This window comes from Gopherus flavomarginatus, chromosome 11 (assembly GCF_025201925.1).
Source record: "Gopherus flavomarginatus isolate rGopFla2 chromosome 11, rGopFla2.mat.asm, whole genome shotgun sequence".
Lineage (NCBI taxonomy): Eukaryota > Metazoa > Chordata > Testudines > Testudinidae > Gopherus > Gopherus flavomarginatus.
This window is the reverse complement of record NC_066627.1, coordinates 32,186,746-32,209,248: the sequence shown is the minus strand read 5'-3', so window position 1 is coordinate 32,209,248 and position 22,503 is coordinate 32,186,746. Positions and strand designations below refer to the sequence as shown.

Here is a 22,503-nt window from a genome sequence, read left to right as displayed (position 1 = left end):
GTAAATAATTCCGGGTGGCTTTTGCTTTTCCATCATCGCAGCAGAAATAAAAGTTGTTCTGAATAAACCTGTCCAACAGCAGGTCAAGATTCCTCCTTGTCTCTTGAGATGTGCCCATTTCTTGGTCATGAGCTACATTTTCTGTCCAATGCACATTAAGGACCCAATGTTTGCCAACTGGTTTTGCAGAGGCTAATTCTAACAGCTGTGCTAGACTATTAAAAGAGCAAATGGCCGTATCTGCACTTGCCAACTCCAGGCACAGGTATAATTTTGCACATACATGAGTGGAAATGAGGTCTTTGTGGATGTCTCTCGTTATATTAGACCTTTGCCTAGGTTAAACTTGGGTTGGAGAATCTTTTCTCTGCTTTTCTTCATGGCCCTCTGCTCACAGTTCATGAGGTGACACAGACATGAAAATGGGGTCCAGCCTACATGCCTGAAAGCGAATGTTTATATCACACATTGTGGACACTAAGGGCTAAATATCTGAAACGGGCTTCAACTTGGCCTCTAGTTTTGTGGGAACAATTTTTCCTTTCCAACTAATAGCAGCCACATTCCACTGTGGGCATTAATGGCAGACAGGTAAATTCTGTGTGCAATCAAGGAGGTAGGAAGCCAAAGCCTATCAATCATCTGCTCCCAGTTACAGATGTAACTCATGGTGGATGCAAATTTAGATGTCCCATCTAAAAATGTAGCCCGAGGACCACCCTGATCCTTGGTGTAGCTCCATGAAAGTCAGCTGAAGTGTTTCTACAGAGTGGTTCTCCAAGCTTCCTTGAGCCATCCTGCCCTGTGCTAGCTGGGTGACTCCTGGACCCCTGGCCCTACAGTTCCAGCGATGGCGACAGCTGCAAGAAGGGAAACTGAAGAATCCAGGCAGAGTACTAACATAAACAAACATATTTTCAAAACAGAGAAAAGGGGGGTCTCAAAAAAAAATGGGTTCAGTTTATTCCTATGCTAGGACTTGTTGATTGAAGAGAAAGAACGAGGGTAAAACTCCACCCAAAACAATTTTCCAATTCCATGTTTTCACAAAAACGAGGTTGAGATAATGGAGCTAAAAGATCACAGTGATAAGTCACTATGGGATAAGTCACTGTGGATTGCTAGGGCATCACTCTAGTATTTAAAAGTTTCTAATCTTTGGCCTTCCAGTACACCCAGGCTAGGCTCCAATGGCCCAGGAATATAAAGCCAGCGTGGCTTAGTGTTTAACCGGTCCTTTAGACTTCAAAACAAAGCCATCAGACATCCCTATGTCACAGCCAGCAAGCCCACTGCAGACTCTTGACATTCATTGAATTTATCAGAAAAATGCTTGCTCTCTCTCTCTCACACACACACACACACACACACACACACAGAAATTAACCTACTATAAGAAGACACAAAACAAAGAAATCACCCTTGAAGTGGCAAGGTCTGTACCCGGTACTGGAACGGAAACAAAGCAAGGCTAACAAAACTTCTCTGATGGCAGAGCTTTAGGCTGAACGTTCCTCACTGGAGTTTCATTGATGCTGCATGGGACCTATTAAAATAATTAACAATTGAGAGTAAAAGGGAGAATGCACATTAGTCTTCATATTTCAGCACCATGGACAGTTTATCCCTCAGTTTAGGCACAGAACTGGCTCTTGACTCTTTTGGTTCTAGGATCAGGGAATCTAACATTAACCGTCTACACAGCTTTTCAGTGCAGGCAGCAGGAGAAATGCAGATGCGGGCTTCTCAGGTGTATCCTCCGCAACCATCATTCAAGACAACACAAGAGTAGAAAATCCTGCTGCACAAACTTCTTTACTCTGGAATAGAATGGGGCGAGGTCAAGGAAGGACCTGAAAGCAAGTGCCAGGCACACTGCAGGAGCAGCATCAAGAAAAGAGAAGCTTCACACAACAGTATGCCTTGCCTAGAATAAAGAAATTATGGGCTAAGCAAAGCCAGTGAAAACGTGTTTCACTCTCACATGGAATCCAACCTTTCATCACAGCCTCTGAAGCAGCTTGGAATAAAACACTGAACCCTTCTTTCCTCTCATCAGCCTTTTTATTCCACAAGGGGGGGAAATGTCAGAATTACAGAATTTGCACTGTCAGAATTTAAACACTTGGGGAGGGGGGGGTGTGAAAAAAAGACATGGCCTTTGCTGGCTTAATTCCAAAACTGCTCAAACAGCACTAAAAAAAAAGTGAGGGAAAACATTCAAAAAAATAAAAAAGTATAACCACAATTCTCTTGACTTCATAAAAAAAAATTCTTTTTTGCCTTCCAACTTCTGACCTCTGGACTGTTTCTTGGCCACTTTTCTGTGTACATTTGAGTTTTTTCCCTCCTATTTCATCCATTTTTCTGGTACTAATGTGTCCTGAAAGGAAAGAGAAATCCGAACAAAATTAACATTTTCAATGCAAGGTTGAAATTCCTTGCTCATTAAGTGCCCCGTACTCTTTTGAAGGAAGACACGGGATTTCTTTTTACATGGCAAAGATGTAATAAACTGTATCATAACACAACAAGGGAGGGCAAACAGAAGGAGCAGTGAAATGTCCAGAAAACGCAAAGGTGGACTTCTGGCAAATGGCAGAGGTGACCAGCCTTGCAAAACAAAAACTGAATTAAAAAATGGTGGCTGAGTGCAAAGCTTTCAACAGGCTTAGTCTAATTCTTAAACTTATCAAGAAACAGCTGGTTTATGCAGTTAGAATTAGTGGGTTTGGATCTTAAAAGGAAGACTTAAAATGTCTTCTCCAAATTAAAACCTAAGCCAAGAGAAACCTAACACATACATGACAAACCCATGTCCTGGGAAGGGACAAGACACTTGCAGGATCCATTGACTTCAGCTAGAGCTCTGGGTGCTCAGCACTCTTGAGTCAGGCCCCAACACTCTGCGGAGTTCAGAGCGTGCATGTACACTGAACTCTGTTACAGGAAAGTGCAAACTGATGCATTCTTGGAGTATCCGAGCAACCCTGGCTGTGGCTTTGAGGGGCTGGCAAAGACAACTGCCCGCAGCTGACAGCATTTAGCTCTGGCTAAGGGAGAAGTGTTCAAGTGACACACAATGCCATTCCTTACCTACTCCACACTGGGGCACCGAGAATTTAACGTTACAAACACTGATCAGCCAGAGCACAGTGACACTAAGCTCACATATAGATATCAAGCCAATTCCTCTCTAGTTATGTCAGCTTTTTCATGTGTGCAGTCCAAGTTTCAAAAGCACCCAGGAGTGTTGAGAGGTGGTGATAGGGGTGTCTTGAAAGAGTCTGAAAAGGGACATGAGGCCAAATCTTCAATGTTGTGGACACTAAATATACTCGTGCACATGTAACACAAAGCATACTTGATACAGATTGGGCAATTACAAACAGGTAAACAGGAATTTGTACTCACAAGTAACAGTGCTATGTTTTAAGGATACAGTTACCTGTGCCTGTATTTTTGTACATAAAATTTAGTCCCCTCTTTGAAAATTTGAATCCTGGGTCCTAGTTATGTGTGCCTAGAGCACTGGGTAGGTATAATTGTAGATATATTACAAAAACAATCAAATAGAAGCTTGAGAGATCTTTCATCAGTGTATTCTGCAACGGTTTCAATTATATCAGATGCATGGTATTACAGTCTGATTCTCTCTCAACCCTGAAAGAATGCACAGTGTAGGCGAAATGAAGGATATCACACATGCACAGAAACAAGAGAGACATGCAGAAAGACAGGCAGCATGCTGGGCAGTCTGACCCCCACAGGACTATTGCATGGTAAATGGGAACCTTCCCCACTCCAAAATAACAGCAGAAATGAAGGGCTTTATACTGGGAAAGTGATTGGGGAGATCTGAAAATGATTTCATATTCGGAAAGGACTGACTGCTGATGCAGGAAGCCAGAAAGGGATTTTCTTCCCAGAGTGTTCTGGGAGTTTAGTTTGTTTTTAAATGCATTTCCTTCTTCTGAAGCATCAAGGATTGCCGTGGCTGAAGAGGGGACATCAGACATGGGGGCCATGGCTCTGAGGTGGCATGGAGCATTCTCTCTTGAGGTGCCTGGCTGGCTGGCTGGTTTTGGCTCACATACTCCAGGTCTTGCCGTGTGGGGTCGGGAAGGAATATGACTTTTTTTCACTTCTCTCTGCAGCGTGGAGGGCAAGTCACTTGCAAGATTATCTGACTATATCTTATTTAATTATTTCCCTGCCATTACACAGGCCATGAACACTGGTGCACCTTGGTTCTGCCTGTGGCACATAACAGTCTAGTCTCTTGTGGGCTGTAACACTTTGGCTTAATTTGGGTTGTTGGGTTTAGTGTGTGGGTGCTGGGAGGTGTTGGTGGCCTGTGATATACAGGCAGTCAGACTAGATGATGTAGCAGTCCCTTCTGGCCTTAAACTCTATGATGCCACAGTGGGAGCCATCAAATCTAGTCTGATTTGATACTTGGATAAATCACAGCTTGTGTCACAAGTCAAAAGAGGTGGGTGGTTTGGCCTTGCTTCTACTGGATATCTGATTACCCACTCCAGAAAGTCACACCCAGTTCAGTTTGACTCACAAGCCTGGTCTACACTGGGGGGTGGGAGGGGTGGGAATCGATTTAAGACACGCAACTTCAGCTACGAGAACAGCGTCGCTGAAGTTGACGTATCTTAGATAGACTTAGAATCACTTACTTTGCATCCTCGTGGCGTGGGACTGACGGCCACCACTCCCCCGTCGACTTTGTTTCCTCCTCTTGCCGAGCTGGAGTTCAGCAGTCAACGGGAGAGCGATCGGGGATCGAGTTATCGCGTCTACACTACACGCGATAAATCGATCCCCGATAGATCGATCAGGCAGGTAGTGTAGACGTACCCACAGTCTCTGGTAAAGATGCCCAGGAATGAAATAGCAGAAACAGTGCAGTGCAGGTCAGGGCAAGTTTGCACAGTGACCACTTTCACTATGCTCACCTCTAGACCACAATCTTCATTCACTGACCAGCATGAAAATCCCCTCCTGCACACCGGGTTTCCGTGGTTAATTTAGCTTTTGTTTCATTGTTGTCTAGAATCCTTAGGCTCGCAACAAAAATGACGCACGTGTGTTTTGTATGTGTCACATAAACTTGGGAGAGGGAAGGCTTCACGCAGAAGTCGTTTTCTCTTAATGCACGTAGGTAACAGAACAACATCTAAAGACAGCTATAATTAAAAATCATACACCCTCAGCCCAGATTCAAAGCCATACGTGACAGGTTGGAAAGTGGCTTCAGCTAAGATTTCTTTTGGCCGAGGAGCGAGGGATGAGAATGAAATGAAGCAGCCAGAATGCCCGGGAAAGGCAAATTCCAGAAGAGCCCTTACTTCTAGGAAGAGCAACCCCCTTTTACCGCAGCGTTCTATACTTTGCCAACCTACTGCTCTGTTCTGCAGCAATCCTGCCAAAAGGAGAGAGGGAAAAGATTCAGAGGACAGCGAGGAGGAGAGCAGCCCGGCTCCAGGAACTGGAGCCGATGAAAGAAAAAGCAAAAAGCAAAACCAGGGCTTCCAGTACCTTCAATAAAGGCATGGGTGGGCCAAGCATTACTGCTGCTACCTCTCCTGTGCTGCCCACACCAGGAGAGAGGCTCTGACTCTCAGTCTGTGTCAGGTAGCCATTGCTGACATAGGCTAGCAACAAGGGTTACACTGGGCTGACAGGAAGCCAACAAAATATGCCTTTTAGCAGCTTATTCTCATATGAGAACCTGAAGGGTGGGCCACCTCCACAGTTAGGTGGAAGTTCTATTTTAAAGTTGGCATTTTGGTAAAAACTCTAACGTGCCACAACCAATGAAACTGTATGGTTCAATATGGAGAGGCTGTTCAGAGAGGTAGGGAGTAAGCCATCCCCCATTTAGCTGCTAACAGAAGCCCTGGGAGAGCTGAACCAGTCAGAGAGAAGCTTCAATGAATCTCCTTTGCCTGATTCTCCAGATTTCTTAATACGGACACTAACAATTTCTGGTTTTACTTTTACCATTTCTATTTGTCGTCTTAGCAAGAAGCAAACTTCAGACTTACTAACAATTGAAATACAGGAATTAATGACAAAACACAGCTCCATCAGAAAAGAACTCCTGCTAGAGAACTCTACGCAAAGGAGAGGGGAAATACCACACTGAGCATCCCAAGCATGGCTGGAAAATGCTGCTTTGAGAAGGGATTGAGTTCTGTTGATCTAGCTGATTATCTTTGCCCAGCTGCAGTATCTGAATACTGCTTAATTTAAAGGTAATAAATCAGTATAAAGTTACTGAAAATACTATTTTTCTCTCGAGTTTTATGGTTCAGATTGCTGTGTAAAAAAATGTGTGAACATGCATGTGCAAACTCCTTCCAGGGGACCAACAGGAGCAAGGTAAGAGAAGAGAACAAGTTGGACTAAAAATGTTGTCAAGGGGTAAGCCCAGTGGCCAGGCATTGCACTTGCAAGACAGGGATCAAAGCCTGAATCTTTAAATTAGACTCAAAGTGACAGCAGTTAATTGTGGCAACTGAGGGGACTTGAGGCTCTGAGGAAGAAAATGGCTGAGACTCACTCTGGAGTGATGTTGGGGTCAAGGAGCAACAACCTGAAGGCAGCCTAAGTGCGTGTGTGTTTGAAAAATGACTTTGCAGTAGCGAGGTCTGTACGAGAAGGATCTATGGATACTCTGATTAGAGGGCCACGGATACATCTATGGGGTGATGGTAGCCAGCTAAGCTTTAGATTTGTGTTCTTATAAAGGTTTGCTTCCACTAGGAAGGTTTGTGCTGATGGGTTAGCCACAGGGAATGCTGACAGCAATTGTGCAGGCTAGGGAAGCTCTTGCATGGGGCATCAGGAAAGTAGCTGGTTACATGCTCACATTCCCAACTTCCTTGAGGAGTCTCATCTTTATAATAGTGGGGAAGGGAGGGAAATTCCACATGCACAGCAAGTTAGAACTGTAGTCTCATGGCTGATGTCTTTTAAAGGCCAATCCAACAGGAGTCTTTCCAGTGGCTTTAAGGGAATTGAATCAACCCTATATCAGTATAGGAAGTCAAAGCAACATCCCCTTTACCACCAAAGCATTTACCCAGTAAGTGGAGCTGTGGAAGGTTGGAATTTCAGAGCACCCTTACAATGAAAGTTACTGTACATGTTTGATACACCATGGAGTGAACACTCTCTTCAGAGCATGTGCTTTGTTATAAGTACAGTTCTTCCAAGGAAAGCCTTATGGCCTAGATTTTCAAACCTGGATACCTCAAATTAGGCTTCCAAGTCTGCATTTAGGCATCTAAATGAGCGGGCTGGCTCTCAAAAATGCTAAGCCACCAGCGGCTTCAGTGAAATCCATAGAATCATAGAAGTGTGGCGCCTAAAAGTGTACACAGTTCTCCAGCTGAGGCCTCACCAATGCTGAATAGAGCTGTACAAATACCTCCCGTGTCTCACATATGACACTCCTGTTAATACAACCCAGAATGATATTAGCCCTTTTTTTTGCAACTGCATTACATCATTGGGTCATCTTCAATCTGTGATCCACTATAACTCCCTGATCCTTTCCAGCAGTACTACTGCTTAGCCAGTTATTCCTCATTTTGTAGTTGTACATTTGATTTTTCCTTCCTAAATGAAGTGCTCTGCACTTGTCTTTACTGAATTTCATCTTGTTGATTTCAGACCAATTCTTTAATTTGTCAAGGTCCTTTTGAATTCTAATCCTGTCCTCTTAAGTGCTTGTGGCTTGGTGTCATTCACAAATTTTCTAAACATACTGTCTACTCCATTATCCAAGCCATTAATGAAAATATTGAATAGTACCAGACAGGAGAGAGATCCACCCTGTGGGGCCCCACTAGATGCAGCTACCCAGTTTGACAGAGAACCTTTGATAACGACTCTTTGAGTAATCTCTCAATCAGTTTTGCACCCATCTTATATTTCTTCTACATCACACTTCCCTAGTTTGCTTATGAGAATGTCAAGTGGGACTGTGTCAAAAGCAATACTAAAAATCAAGATGTATCGAGTCTACTGCTCCCCCTTTTCACTAGGCTGGTAATCCTGCCCAAGAAGGAAATTAGGTTGGTTTGGAATGATTTGTTCCTGACAAATCCATGCTGGCTATTCCTTATAACTCTATTATCCGCCATGCTTGCTGCTGGCTGTTCTGCACTTCTGAGAAACAGTCCATTCATTTAGGTGCCTTAATTTAGGCCCGCAAGTTGAAAAGTCTTGGCCTGTGACTTCAGGAAAACCCATGTTCTGTCAATGCCCAAGGAAAATTCACATTCCCTCTCTCAAAATTCGAAGTATTTGATCAATTCACTGCACTGCTTTATAATCCACTCTTCTCAAAACCCCACAGCTGGTAATTCTCCAGTGACAGCCACCCCCACTGCAAGCAGCTAGACTACTTGCTATTTAGCACTGCATTAGGTGTTTGTTCTGAAAATGGCAAGTGGAACATGGCAGAGCTGCCTGCCTCTAAATAGGACAAGAACTGGAAACTAGTAACTTGGTATTCAGCACTGGATCATTTCCTGATGTCAAATCCTGTCAACATGGCCGCCTTCCTTCCCCTGGCTTTTTGGAAACCAGACCCTACAGTTATATCCACCTCCCTTCCTCTTACCTCTTTACTGCTTTCTGAGCCAACATTCTGTTGCCTGCCAGGAAAGTGACACTACCCAAGATGGCCAGGTACTTCAGAGTCTGGAACATGTTAAGTTGAGTCCAATAGACATACATCAGCCCCAACATGGCTACGAAGAGACAAGACAGAAAGTCTCATTTCAAAGAAAGACCCTGGTTAAAATTGTTCATGGCATTAGATGGTTTAGAAGTAACACATTGTGCTGCCACCCCTCAGCCTTGGATTCCAGTCTCTCTCTAGCTCCTTGGCCCAGGAGAACCAGAGAGACTCTGCAGTCAATTCTATGGGAACAAGGGCCTTGTGTCATTGTCGTTGATGAACGAGCAGCACTGGTGAGTTATGTCCAATTCTCTTCAAATGGAAGATTGGTGGATGCAATATGAAGGTTTGTGAGTGTTAGAGGAGAAGGATCTTCCAGGGTTCTTTGAGGGAGCAAAAAAACCAATGAGAACTCAGAGCTCTCAGAGGAAACTAGGTCCCATCCATTCCTGATGAGGACAAGTTGGTCTACAGTGTGCGCGCATGTGTATAAATAGACTCAAGGAGTATAGGGAGACCTCACAGGCCTTCATCCCCACTCCACTGCCACAAAAAAAATCCCCCATCTACCAAAGGGTGAATACAGAATAAAAATAGTGACCTTTGATATGAAGAGTGCTATTAAATGTAGGTAAGTGGTGTGAAAGAGGAGCCTAGTATAATGACAGCTGTTATAAGCTGATGGACAAAACAGGTTTGTTTATCACCATATTAACAATACTGAAAGGAAGAGGAAAACAAGAGAGAAACGTTATGCTATTAAGTCATTACAGTTAATAGGTTGTGAGTCCATTTATCATCAGAGTACATCTGTAAAGTCCATGTGGGAACGAGGTCATACAAAGCAAAGAGCCTCTGGCACTTACCAGCATGACCCAGGTGAAAGATAATGGTGCTGGGAGCAAAGCTGAAATTGGAGATGTTGGCACCAATCTTTATCCACTGAAAGAAAAAATAAAAACCCAATCACAATGGATTTATTAGACATTAGCTTTGATTTGTCATCAGTTAACCACAAAGTTCTTCAACATGCCTTTCAAACTGGAGTCGCTTCAAATTCCTCATCAATTAAAATGATGGCCAAGACTGCAAAACCAACTTGTTTGTTACTGCTTGTCCACATGAGGAAACAGCCTGGAGTAGTTACTGTGGGGGAGCTACTGCACAACAGCAATTCCACAACAGCTCCCCACACTGCACTAACAGTGTCTTTGTGTGGTTTAGCTTCAATTCACACCTGAGTTTATTTCACAATAGCTTCCCTGTGTAGACAAGCCCTTAAACAGCGGCCAATCCAAGATCCCATCTACTTCTGCCAAGCTTTTAAGGCAGAAGACACTGCTCCTAGTTGCAATAACAAGTCTGTTTGACTGCTTTCATGAAAGCAGTCAGTTAGTATCTCTTTAAGAGTTAAATTCCAGCTACCTTGGAGTCTGCAGGATCTCACATAGGTATTTTGCTAAACAAAGCCTCCAAACCTATCCTCCCCTCAGAAAAATCTGATTTATCTCGAATTCATATGAATAAAACTGGTAACTGTGAACATAATGCTCTGTTACTGAACCCAGGATGAAATTAGCACAGTTCTAGAAGAAATAAAAGGTTATGAATGACCATGTAATAATGTCAGTTTGAAGGGAGTAGAAGAGAAGATGAAAAGGAGAAGCATCAATGAGGGAGTGCTGGCTAAGTCATCAACAAGTGCACCATGGATTCCCCAGGTCACAGGACACAGCTCTGTCCGATTGCGCCCAAGCCTTCAGAAGAGGAGAGGTTGCATTTGGAACACACAGTGAGGTAAGGATGAGGGTTCAAAGAGAAGCCATATGTTTATCCCACCAAACCATGTATAATTTAACTTGATGAGCAGAGAGATTTTAAAGTATAGCAAGCAAATTCTAAAGTGGTGTTTAGTTGATGACAGGTGCTTGGCTGATGCTGTACATTTCAGCTCTGTCAATATGAACTCAAATGCTCATTAGGCCCACATGTGAGAATCAATCTGGTGGTCTCTCAGCCAAGTCCTTTAGCATGTGAATTGACATCACAAAAAATTCCCATGCAGTTTGGTATGACTGCCTTTGTTCTGGAAGAATCTAAGGCTGGAACAGCAGGGGCAACTGAGGTCAGAACTGAGAATGTCAGCAGAGCCATGTAGGAGAAGCTTATACTGTACAATGCCTCATCCTAATCAGTGCTCTTAGTTTTCTAACTGGAGCATAAATTCAACAAAACAATTTAGGGACATGGAGTTAGAACTGAAGCTAGTCCAACCCTTTGCACCTAGATTGGGCCCTGAGTAGCTCCATTAATTTGCTTGTAACGTTCCATTTCCATAATGCCCTGCCTTGTTAATATCAGGCTCTTTCTAAGGACTGGAGAGAAGCTGTATCAGAAAATAAGTAATGCTGATGAGTGAGGCAAGGATTCCTCTAGTCACCTGATAGCCTCTCATTTGATGTCTGGGAATCAAAACTGCACTTCTACCAAGGCTAAGGGGCTTTATTACATTTTCTTTAACCTGTTCAGTGCCTTAAGATGATTTGCTGGAAGTCCAGCACAGAATGAAACAGAACCAGAGAGTTATCTGAGTTGGAAGGTACCTCTAGGAAGACACTCTTCTTCCCTCTGTATCACAGCAAGACTGACTTAAGTACTCCTAACCAGAGTGTGGGTAAGAGGTGTGGCTGTAGTTGTTTACTGTGCTAGTTTTGGGTTGTAGGGCAGAAGAGAAATTCTATATGGAATCTATTCAACTTACCAGAATGAAGAGCAAAAACAGCGGGGAGAGGATCAAGGCTGTGAATGTGTTGGACACCACTGTAGGAGGCCTCTTCTCAGGTTCCCTGAACAGGTGCTGTAGAGAGAAGTCCCTTTAGAAGCACTTCACAAGAACAGTTTCACCTCAACAGGTGGACCAGTTTCTGTCCCAGCCATAGGTCCCACACACTAATTTTGATTGGGGCGGCTCCTTTAAGTATCAAAGGCCCAGTCCACATCTTTCTTGTGAAAGTGTCTCCCCCTCCCAAATGTAATCCCTTGCTTTCTTGCAATGTCAATTTTTCCTTGTAGACTGTAAAACAGGGAATCTTGGCTACTCAGCATGCATCATGGATGCTACACCATGAGCTGACATGGAGGGAGAGGTAGGGGGAGAGATCTTTAGGAGGTGGAAGCTTTCTTTGGTCTCCATTTGATGAAGCATAGAAAATACGATCTCTAATGAGACAGAGTGTGTTCCCATTGCTCAGATATGGACCTCCTCAATGACGGCACAATATTTTGCACTGGACGCAAAGTTTATTTCTGCCTACTGATAGGTAATGCAACCCTAGACTCCCTATCCACCAAGAAGTTATTTTTGTTTCCCTCTGATGGGCATCATTAACATGGTGAAGACGCTCTCGTATGGAAGGCTACTTTTTAAGACTGTCACTGATAAGGGTAAAAGTGAAATATTCGATCAAAAATAGAAATCATTCCCATCTTTTGAGCTGTACCTGGATTTCTGGCTTGGGAATGAAAAGCTTCTTTGACTGGACTGTGGATGGAGCCTCTTCCTCTGGGAATTTGATAACGACATCAGCCTGAAATGGAATTGAACAAAATTACAAAGCCATGACCCTGGTGTATGACCTATAAAGGCTATTACACCCTTCTTCCCCCCCAAAGACAGATTCCCCAACATAATGAAGGCATTAAAGACAACTAAGCAATTCAGCCACATTGCAACGAACAACTCACCACACAGACCTACTGAATTGCATTTTAAACTGACAATTCCTTTTCTGAACAGAGAAGGGAATGCCCTTCATTTAGCACTATACAGCTGAATATGTTCAAATCCCAGCTGGTACACACAAACTACTTCCAGGGCCAGCTTGTTTCTGAGCCTATGCCCAGTCAGTACAGCACAGATCTCAGGGAGCCTGTTCCATGGCTGCTCATCCATGACACACAGAGCTGAAAAGTCATTCTAGTCTTGCTTTTGCACTGATTCAAAAAAAAATTTTTTTTTTTTAAACGAAGAGTCTACATATGCCATAAAAGGAAGCAAGATCAGCCACACAGAACTACGGCTTTTGTCTCTTTATTCTTCTAGGCTTCTATTATTGCTTCTCACTACACTGTCAGTGATCCCACAACCATGTCACTGCACAGTCGGCAACATACCACATTCCACAGGATTGGATTTTCCAGAGTGGCATCTCCAATTATCAAGTAAAGGGTGTAGGTACCAGAGGCAGAATCAAACTCTGTCTTTCTCTCAGCAGTGTCCAGTTCAAACTTGTACACATTCTTGCTGTCCGGTTCTGCGACAAACACCACCTCCTGCCCAGTCTTTGGGTTGTGAAGACGGACAAATGTCTGAGAAGGAAAGTGATAATGGCTTTATACTTGTGGAGAGATTTTCATCACAGGAAGAAATCTTGGTTTTGACACAATGAGGCAGGCAAGTATTCATATTTTAGAGCTGGGTAAACTGAGGCACATGGTGGCAAGTGATTTACCTACAGTTAGTGACTCAGTGACAGAGCTAGAAATAGAATTCAGGAGTACTGACTACCGGATACCTTACTGAATCACTTGAGCACAATCCTTCCCACAGTAGCCAGACTAATACAGCGCAGTCCACAAAGACTCTTGAGTGCTGGGCATTTCCTGCTGTGGCTGCAATGAGCTCTACGTGCAATGTATTACTATCATCACATGCCTGGTCTATGGACCACGAGGTTGCTACATCAAATGCAACCTCAGGCATGAGAGTTTCAGGGAACATTCTGTATCCAAGGTAGAAATGCACTTTTACAGCTCAGGATGTCGCTTCCTCCACTCTGTATTTGTTTCTCTAAATAAGCCATGAAGTAAAGCTTATTAGAGGCTTACTTAAAATGTAACAAAAAAAGCAAGTGAACTGGATTCACTCTGTTCAGATCCAATCTTTTTTCCCTCCCTTTTGGGTGCACACAATATTTATCTACAATTTTCTCATCAGAATTCGTTTCAAACAAAGACAATAGGATGGTTTTCAAAGCCTAAGAAAGCTTTTCAAAGAGCAAGTGCTGCCTAAAATCCAGATGACAGGATAACTACATAAATTCATCCTGACCTGGTGAGGGATGAGCTCAGCTCCACTGTTCACATCCACCAGCTGGAAGGACAAGGCAAAATTCTGATGGCTGTCAGCTGTGAATGATCCTTTGGCTTTGGCTGGATAAGCTACCCTAAGGAGGAGGTGGGGGAATAAAACAAGATTAGAGATGGTTTTCCAACAGAGGTTTTGGAGTGACTGACATGTAAAGTCTGCCTAACAGTGTCACGATTTACTCATGGGGGACTTACTGTAGATTACTTGATAAAACAGAACATCAGTTCAGAGAATTAAAATGCCTCTCGGTTCCAGCACTGCCCTCCCACAAAACTGAGGGGGGAAAAAAGTAATGATTGGCATGATTTATTTCTGCAAGCTATTTGCGTATATTAAGGGGAAAATATTGGATTTAAAGAAACCCCACAAACACTGATTTATAGTTAGAGCTGGGCAAATAATGGATTTCTTGGTTTGCTGGCAGTTCAAAAAAAATCCTGAAAACTAAATTTCCAGTAAAGTGAAAAAAGTCAAAAAAATTTGGTTTGGGTTGAACGAAATTATTTGTTTGACCGGAAACCTAATGTTTCATTTGCATTTTAAAAAAAATTAAATTGAAGAAAAATTCAAAATGAAAATTTACCACTCCCAACTCAAACGTTTTGTTTTGAAAATGTCAAAACATGTTGTTGTAACTTTCAGAATTTTTTGGCTGAAACAATTTGGCAAAACACAATTTTGCTGAATCTGCATTTTTCCCTGAAAACAAAGTTTCAGCTGACAAGTTTCACCCAGTTCTATTTGCAGTAGCATGACCTTACACCACACATTCATCTTAGAGGTTCCTCTAGATGAAATCTGCCAATACCATGAGGAGGCAAGCAATTATTTTAACTACTTATATCTGCTAACTTGAGCACTGCCAATATGAAGCAGCTGTATGGAAGTAACTGAGGGCTACAGGGCTTGTCTAGCTTCTGTCAGCACTTTCTTCAGTTAAAAAAAAGCCACTTTTCCCCAATGAGCTCTCAAGGATTTGTGAGTTGAAAGGAGAAGGCACAGATACACTTCTGATGACATTTAGATACAAAAGACTACTTGAGCTTCCATAGCAGCAGATCAGGAGGTACTGAACAGTGGCCTTGGCTCAATATTGCCATTTGCCAGTGCCTCTCTCACACTATTGCCTTACCTTGTGGTTTTTGGTGCAATGCTTTGATCCTTATCCACAGTAGAAAGATCCACGTTTGTAATGCCAACTTCTGTGGAGACCTTTACTTTCAACTGCAACCAAGCATAAGAGGGAAATTAACAGTACACCCCCCCACACACAGTTCATGCCAACATTTTCCTTTAGAAGATTAGAAAGCCCCCTTATTCCCAGATGCCTAAGAGATAATCAAGAACAAGCCTGAAGTACCCCTTTCACCAGAATTTGGGGGTGGGGTGGAGACTGATCATTCATTTAGAATATACTCCCACACCAACCCTCGCACCCACATGCCAACAATCCAGACCTCACACTAAGATCAGTAAAGTACAGCTTGTCTATTATGGTCAGGTACCTGACCCTTTTTAGATAATTTTTTCACATCTTAGCTCATAGACAGCAGCATAGGAAGATGGTTCAAGCAACTAGATCCCGCTATACGTTTTTTAAAATAAATGGAAACTTTATGTATGGTACTCTACTCACAGTTTTTAAAATACATTTCTACTTTTCTCAGTTCCTATTAATATCTAGCTAACAAGTCTGACAGTAACCTACTATGTTTTTCTTGACTTAGACTTTCTGCACAATCTCTTACTACCGGGCAAAACCAAACAACTCACAAATGCTACTGGCCTCTACTTCAATTTAGCTAATTCTCCTTTATGATTAGAGTCAAGTTATTATATGTATTGCAGTGGTCCCAAGGAGTCCCAGTCATGGACCAGGACACTGCTGTGCTAGGTGCTGTACAAACAGGACAGCCCCTGCCCCAAGAGTTGAAAATCCAAGTAATCAATCAAATCACGTGGGATTTACTTCCAGCTTCCTTCCAATCATAAATAGTTGCTGCAGAGTATAGCTTTTAATTGGCACATTTGTTCTCCTCAGATACGAATAGCCACACTGGGTCCGAGCACTGGGTCCACCTAGCCCAGTATCTTGTCTTCTAACAATGGCCAATACAAAGTGCTTCAGAGGGAATGAACAGAACAGGCAATCACTGAGCGATCCATCCTGTTGTCCAGTCCTAGCTTCTGGCAGTCACAGGCTATGGACACTCAAGAGTGTGGAGTTGTAACCCTGACCATGTTGGCTAATATCCGTTGATGGACCTATCCTCCATGAACTTATATAATTCTTTTTTGAACCCTGTTATAATTTTGGCCTTCACACCATCTTATAAACAGCATTCCTTAGAGAGTTAAAATTGATTCATTGCCAAGATGTTTTCCCATCATGTACTATGGTCTGTTACTGTAGGGTTTCTCTGAGTTTCAGACCCTGCCATACAGGATTTCTCTTACACAAAGAACTTTATTTGCAATGTTCAAAGTGAAAAAAGAGGTAGGTTAGATTTTGGCCCTGCCAATCTTGACTTTGTCCCTTTACAACTGAGAATTAGAGATTTCAATACAGATGTTACCCATAAGATTTCTTGTTAATGAATCCTGCCCCAAACTAGCCAGAGAACAGAACTTCATTGGTTCTAAGACAGGAACAAGGGAAGTGAGAATCTGATCCATTTCCAGTTTTAAAGGCAACTGAGAGCACCTCAGTGTTATTCCATGAAGTTCCCTTTACTGACTATTACACACAAGCCCATCTCACAAATATTTTAATGCCAGGAAATGCAGTCTTTCCACATGGAGTAATAACCCTGCAGTTTAGCTCATTACAGTCAAAAACTACTATGCATTAGGGACAATTAATGGTAATGACAGCCTCCGAATACACAGCTCCTCCGCAGCCCTCCCCACTAACAATGAGTCTTATTATTAGGAGACGATCACACAAAGCCATGGGCATTAATGCATTCCCCCTGGCGCCACATGCCTCAAGAGAGTTTAAGCAAGACCATCAATCCCTTCCTGACACACTAAGTGCAATTATTACTGCAATTACAACGCCAATTTGATAAGCATGGCAGAGGCCAGCACTTGTAAATAAGTGTCTTCCTCCCCCCATTCTGTGCTGACTGAACTGTAAGATTTTAAATGCTGTTTTTTCATTAGCGGCAACTGAGGGCAAAAAGTTAACTCCCCAGAATACACATCACTTGAGGAGAGTGACGATTGTTCCCAACTGTCACCAATGCAGTGACTTTGTGAATGAAATGTTCTCCTGGAGCAAATCTGGGGAAAAAGTAGAATCCCAAACATTTATTCGACGAACAGGCAGTGGGTGTCTGTTGCACTAGCAGAGGTGTGTTTGAACAAGCGCTTTTTAATTTGCACCCACAACTTGACTCTCTCAGTCTTGCTCTGACACGAACATCAACGTCTACCTATTTTCAAGATGGAAGGAACATAAGTTTGACTGTAGAGTATGTACAAAGACATTAAAAATCAACTGATTAATTTTCATGTTATATAAGGAACTGCGTAACATGGCTTTTTAACCACATCCTGAAGTTTATGGACTCAAATTCTGAATAGCTTGGAGAACCAATATTTCTAGTGAGTTCTTCCATCACTTCATACTAATGGATGTTATGCAAATAGTTGCTTTACATCGCCAATGTTACTAATCTTTGTTCTGTATTTGATGTACACATATTACCTAAGTGATTAATAATCAGTAAAATTAATTGATACCCTCCAGATCTAGCTTCTGATCCTGAGGTAGTCATAACAATAATAATACAGCCTAAGCATTCGGTACTTTTCATTGGTAGATTTCCAGGCACTTTATGGCCATTTTACATATAGGGAAACTGAATCAGGTGAAGCGACTTGCCCCAAGGTCAGAGCTAGGAATTTACAGCCCTCCGTCCCCCCAGTCTCCTGATTCCCAGCCCCATGCTCAACCCCTTAGGCTAAATCAAAGTCTGCTGCTTTGCAGAAGATTGTGATAGCAAACATTCAGTACAATGGGCCAGATCTTCATATGGGATACATTAAAAGTAATTCCATTGAACAAACCCTTACAATTAGACAGGAATCAAAACACGCCCACCTCAACTTTGTTTGCAATTAATCGACTGTCACCATCGACGCTGATGGAGAAATCATAATATCCACTAGCAGGTTTGGCATTCATGAAGTTCAGCTCAAAGATGTCTCTGTGACAACAAGAGCAGAGATATAAAGAACAGAAAACACACGCTCTACAATATCCATATAGGAAACTAACAAATTGGAAACTTGTGCAACTATACAGAAATGAAAGACTCCAAAGAGCAGGGTATACTAGATTTTCCTCTCCTACAGCTTACAAGTATCTGAGAGAAGCAGCATATACACATTGAAAAATATTAGCATGAATTCAGCATTTCTGGTTAAGAAGAGACTTGAACCCTTCCAAAAATAAAAATATCTTCTACATTTAAGTCTGATATTTTCTAGGTACACTACATCATAGTTTTATTACAGCATTTTTTCTGGTAGACAAAGACTTATGAGATGCTCTCTATCTACAGCAACTGCAATGGTTAACAGTCATGAGCAGAAGAACAATAAGTTTAAGCAGAGTGGATTTACACAGTAAAATGGAGGGCAGGAATGATAATTTCTCTTGAAGGTGAAACAACTTCATCTCACCCTTGCAAACTCTTGCTGGATCAGTCTGAACTGACAGATTATGGCAGTAACCCCAAACATGTGATTGTTTAGGGCACCATATGTGGCTCGGAAAGTCCATATCTCAGGTGCAAGTCTGATGTCAGAACAAATATAGTTATGATAAGCATAAACCACACTATCCAAAATAAGTAAGGCAGCCCTAAGCATACAGATCAGCCCTGTCAAAATCATTCTTCATCCATCCAAGGAGTTAGGGAAAGAGGAGAAACACCATATGTTCCCTCCCAGCAGTCAGAAATATTTTTGGGTGGGGAGAATTGTATCAGTAGGGAAATGATACGTGGCAACGATTCAGTATCATTACTAAAGAGCACTCAAAGTCACTACACTCATCAATAAATCACTGTGGTGCCTTGAAAGCAGCAAAGACTCTTGTGGAACCTTACAGACTAACAGATGTTTTGGAGCATGAGCTTTCGTGGGTGAATACCCACTTCGTCGGATGCATGCCGACGAAGTGGGTATTCACCCATGAAAGCTCATGCTCCAAAACGTCTGTTAGTCTATAAGGTGCCACAAGACTCTTTGCTGCTTTTACAGATCCAGACTAACACGGCTACCCCTCTGATACTATGGTGCCTTGAGTATTCCATCATTCAACAAGCATTTCTTTCTTATGAGAGGCAGAGAACAGGGGGAATAATCCACTGTTTTTATAACAGAGGTTGTTGCTTTATGTCAAACATAGAAACAGGTTTGTTCCTTACTCTGAAACAGCAAACGGCATCTGGTGAAGGACAGAGGCTTTGGTAGATGCAGACTTGGCATGGTCTAGCTTCACAGCAGCTTGAGTCAGTGGCTGTGACATGACATTGGTCACTTGCAGCTAGAAAAAGAAAAAAAGTGATTAGTAAGAGTGAGATCCACATTTCTGGGAGGGCTACCCAACACGGGAACTAATTCTTGGAAGACGGAGAAACATCCAAAGACAACTCACTTGTAGGAATCCCCTGCCCTCTACTACTATTCCCCATGATTTGACTGCCAAACATATCAAGTTTGAAACACAGCATCCTCAGTCTACCTAGTTCCTTATGATGCCTTCATATCGTGATGAGAAACATTATTAATTCTCCTAATAAAAGCAATAATGCTGAGCACTGTGGTGCTTTTTGTGGTAGTGTCTCTGCTTAGTCCCCAGTACACGGCGGTCCATAAGACTCAATTCCTAAATCCACATTCAATGCCTAGGTGAAATAAGTATGCACTTGAGCCCTGCTGCCAGAAGTGAAAGGCGCTATCCAATGCACTAAGCCATCCCATCCCTGCAACACTGCAGACTGAGCCAAGATTATGGACAAATTCAGATCTAGGAGCTCACCCTGAGTATGGGTTGATGATGAGACACGGCTGCTGGTCCATCAGGGACAACGATGACGGGCAAGTGGTAGCGGTTCTGGGATAAAGAACCTGCAGCACAAGCCACGCTAAAGGCCTCAGAGAGTGTCTCAAAGTTCTTCTTGCTAAAAATTGCATTCATCAACTGGATTATCTGATCCTGAAACAGAGAGGAACCAATCATGTGTTAACCAAACATGGAGGGTGGCAGAGAAGGAAGGAGAGGGAGGGCTGCTTCCCCCAACATTTGAGAAGGGCCTAGCCTAACAAAGTGCTAAAAACCTTCTTGTGCAGGAACAGAAGCCTTGACTAATACTCCTATGATTTTACCTTAGATCTCTCTGCAGATATAACTGGCAAAATAGTCTGATTCAAATACAAATACAGTACCCAAACAGCCACAAGATTTATGTTTCTTGTATTGTAAATTCATTTTGTTTGAACTATTATTAGGTCAGCCCTGTAACAATGGAAGGTTAGTTACCTGTACTTCGACTGGGTTGAACCTTAGGATTCTTGTTCTTGGGTCTAGAGTTCCCAGCACAAGACAGGAGGATGAAGCCCAAATTAATACAGAATCTTTAGAATTCCTGTTTGTTTCAAACTATAAGACTACCCCTTGATGTAAGCACAGGCATTGGGGTCAACTTCAGGTATGAAAATGGCCTGGTACTCAAAGCCAATAAGAGGCCTGTATAAACAGCTTATATCCCAGAGAGTCCATCCAATATCCGAGGAACAGATACAGTTCATTTATCATTACAAAACCAGACCAAAACCACCCACCACAGTCACCTCCTAAACAATCTCCTTTTAGTTTTCTCAAACACATTTAAAGTTCTTCTAGTTGCTTAGTTTCCACTGATGTCTCATTTTTCCCTGTGTTTGCATCTACTGATGGTCAATAGGCTAGACACCTCAATTGAAGGCACCCAGATGGAAGCATTAGATCCTCTATTATGTGTCAGCCTCATGAAGAGTTCTTCAATAGAACAGGATCGGGGACTTAATCATCAACAGATACAGTTTTCATGGTGTTAAACCAGTGTAAGGGGAGTTGTTTTAAATATTATAAACCCGCTAAACTTTAAAATAACTTGGGCAGCTTTCTGAAAAGGAGGTATTTTCCCCATTCAGTTAAAAAGTCATCCAACAAAAGAGCTCCTGACAGTCTGATTTAGAATCAACGCTAAACAATTTTCTCTAATTGGACCAATTTATTTTTTTCTGTCTTGGGACTCTGACAGTCTGAAATATGCAACTGTGTTCACCAGAACCTCTGTGTCAAAAGCGACATCCAAATTACTCCAGCATCAAGTCTACGTGGCAGCAGCATGGAGAAGGGCCAAGAAAGAACTCAGATTCCGTACACAGGCTTCATTCTCAACCCCCTCCACTGCTGCTATTACCTGAATGATGCACCAAGTGGCTCAGCATAGCTTCTTTTTTCAGGTCCTTACATAAAACAGGTTATAACGGTACACTGAGGTTCAGTGAACTTTACCCTAAAAGACACTAAGTAAATGATCCTGTAGAGGGCTCGCAATAATGATTTCTATTAGGGCTGTCGATTAATTGCAGTTAACTCATGCGATTAACTCAAAAAAATTAATTGCGGTTAATCGCACTGTTAAGCAACAGAATCCCAATTGAAATGTATTAAATATTTTTGCATGTTATTCTACATTTTTCAAATATATTGACTTCAGTTACAATACAGAATACAAAATGAACAGTGCTCACTTTATATTATTTTTTATTACAAATATTTGCACTGTAAAAATGATAGTTTTTTTCAATTCACCTCATACAATCTCTGTTGCGAAAGTGCAGCTTACAAATGTAGATTTTTTTTTGTTACATAATTGCACTCAAAAACAAAACAGTGTAAAACTTTAAAACCTACAAATCCTTGCTATGGGTCAATTCCTGCTCTCGGATATACATGCTGCTTACACCTTTTAATGATCTCCAGATACAATAATTAATGTTCTTTCACAAGTGTTTTTTTACCAGCTATTACACCCTCTGGATCATAGGATCTGGTACATACCTCCTTCATCGCTGGCTCTGTACCCACATGGTCTGACAGACTGTATGTAGCAGCAACAAATAATGCAGTAGTCTCAAGTCCTTCTTCAAACTGCAGATATACCCCACCTAGGTCATCCAAGCGGGCAACAAGATCCTGGCAGCAACGAGTGAGAAAAATTGTATGAAAGGTAAACACCTGTACCACTGACAGCAGAACTACTTGGATTAATTCCATCTATTGGGCATACGTTCATGGAGTATTTGTACTGGGATCACTACGAGAATTTTCTCTACTGTAATCTGAATAACCTTTATAGCTATGAAAATATCCAAAACACAAGGCCTGGTAGTAATGAGGGACTTTAACTTCCCAGACACCTGTTGGAAAACTAGTAGGGCAAAATAAAAAATGTCCAGTAAGTTCTTGGAATGTACTGAGGAGAACTTTTCGTTTCTGAAGGCAGAGGAAGTAACTAGAGGGACAGTCGTTTTACACATGATTGTAACTACCTGGGAGGAACTGGTTGCAAATCTGAAG

General features: G+C 42.2%; 1 protein-coding gene across 2 annotated transcripts in view; it reads right to left on the bottom strand.

Annotated features, from left to right (window-relative positions):
• Positions 1-2,042: 2,042 nt before the first annotated feature.
• The window catches only part of RPN2 (ribophorin II), a 32,586-nt gene continuing 12,125 nt past the window's right edge, over positions 2,043-22,503 (bottom strand). The window contains exons 6-18 of one of the 2 annotated variants that reach the window (XM_050917330.1): positions 21,985-22,119; positions 19,915-20,091; positions 19,301-19,419; positions 17,968-18,073; positions 14,992-15,083; positions 13,821-13,935; positions 12,884-13,078; positions 12,211-12,297; positions 11,472-11,567; positions 9,577-9,652; positions 8,651-8,780; positions 5,364-5,437; positions 2,043-2,383 (exon numbers count right to left, since the gene is read on the bottom strand). In XM_050917330.1, the coding sequence (XP_050773287.1) occupies positions 5,386-5,437; positions 8,651-8,780; positions 9,577-9,652; positions 11,472-11,567; positions 12,211-12,297; positions 12,884-13,078; positions 13,821-13,935; positions 14,992-15,083; positions 17,968-18,073; positions 19,301-19,419; positions 19,915-20,091; positions 21,985-22,119 (1,380 nt within the window). In that variant the 3' untranslated portion in view covers positions 2,043-2,383; positions 5,364-5,385. The remainder of the gene's footprint in view (positions 2,384-5,363; positions 5,438-8,650; positions 8,781-9,576; positions 9,653-11,471; positions 11,568-12,210; positions 12,298-12,883; positions 13,079-13,820; positions 13,936-14,991; positions 15,084-17,967; positions 18,074-19,300; positions 19,420-19,914; positions 20,092-21,984; positions 22,120-22,503) is intronic. The other variant, XM_050917331.1, reaches the window with a different exon arrangement.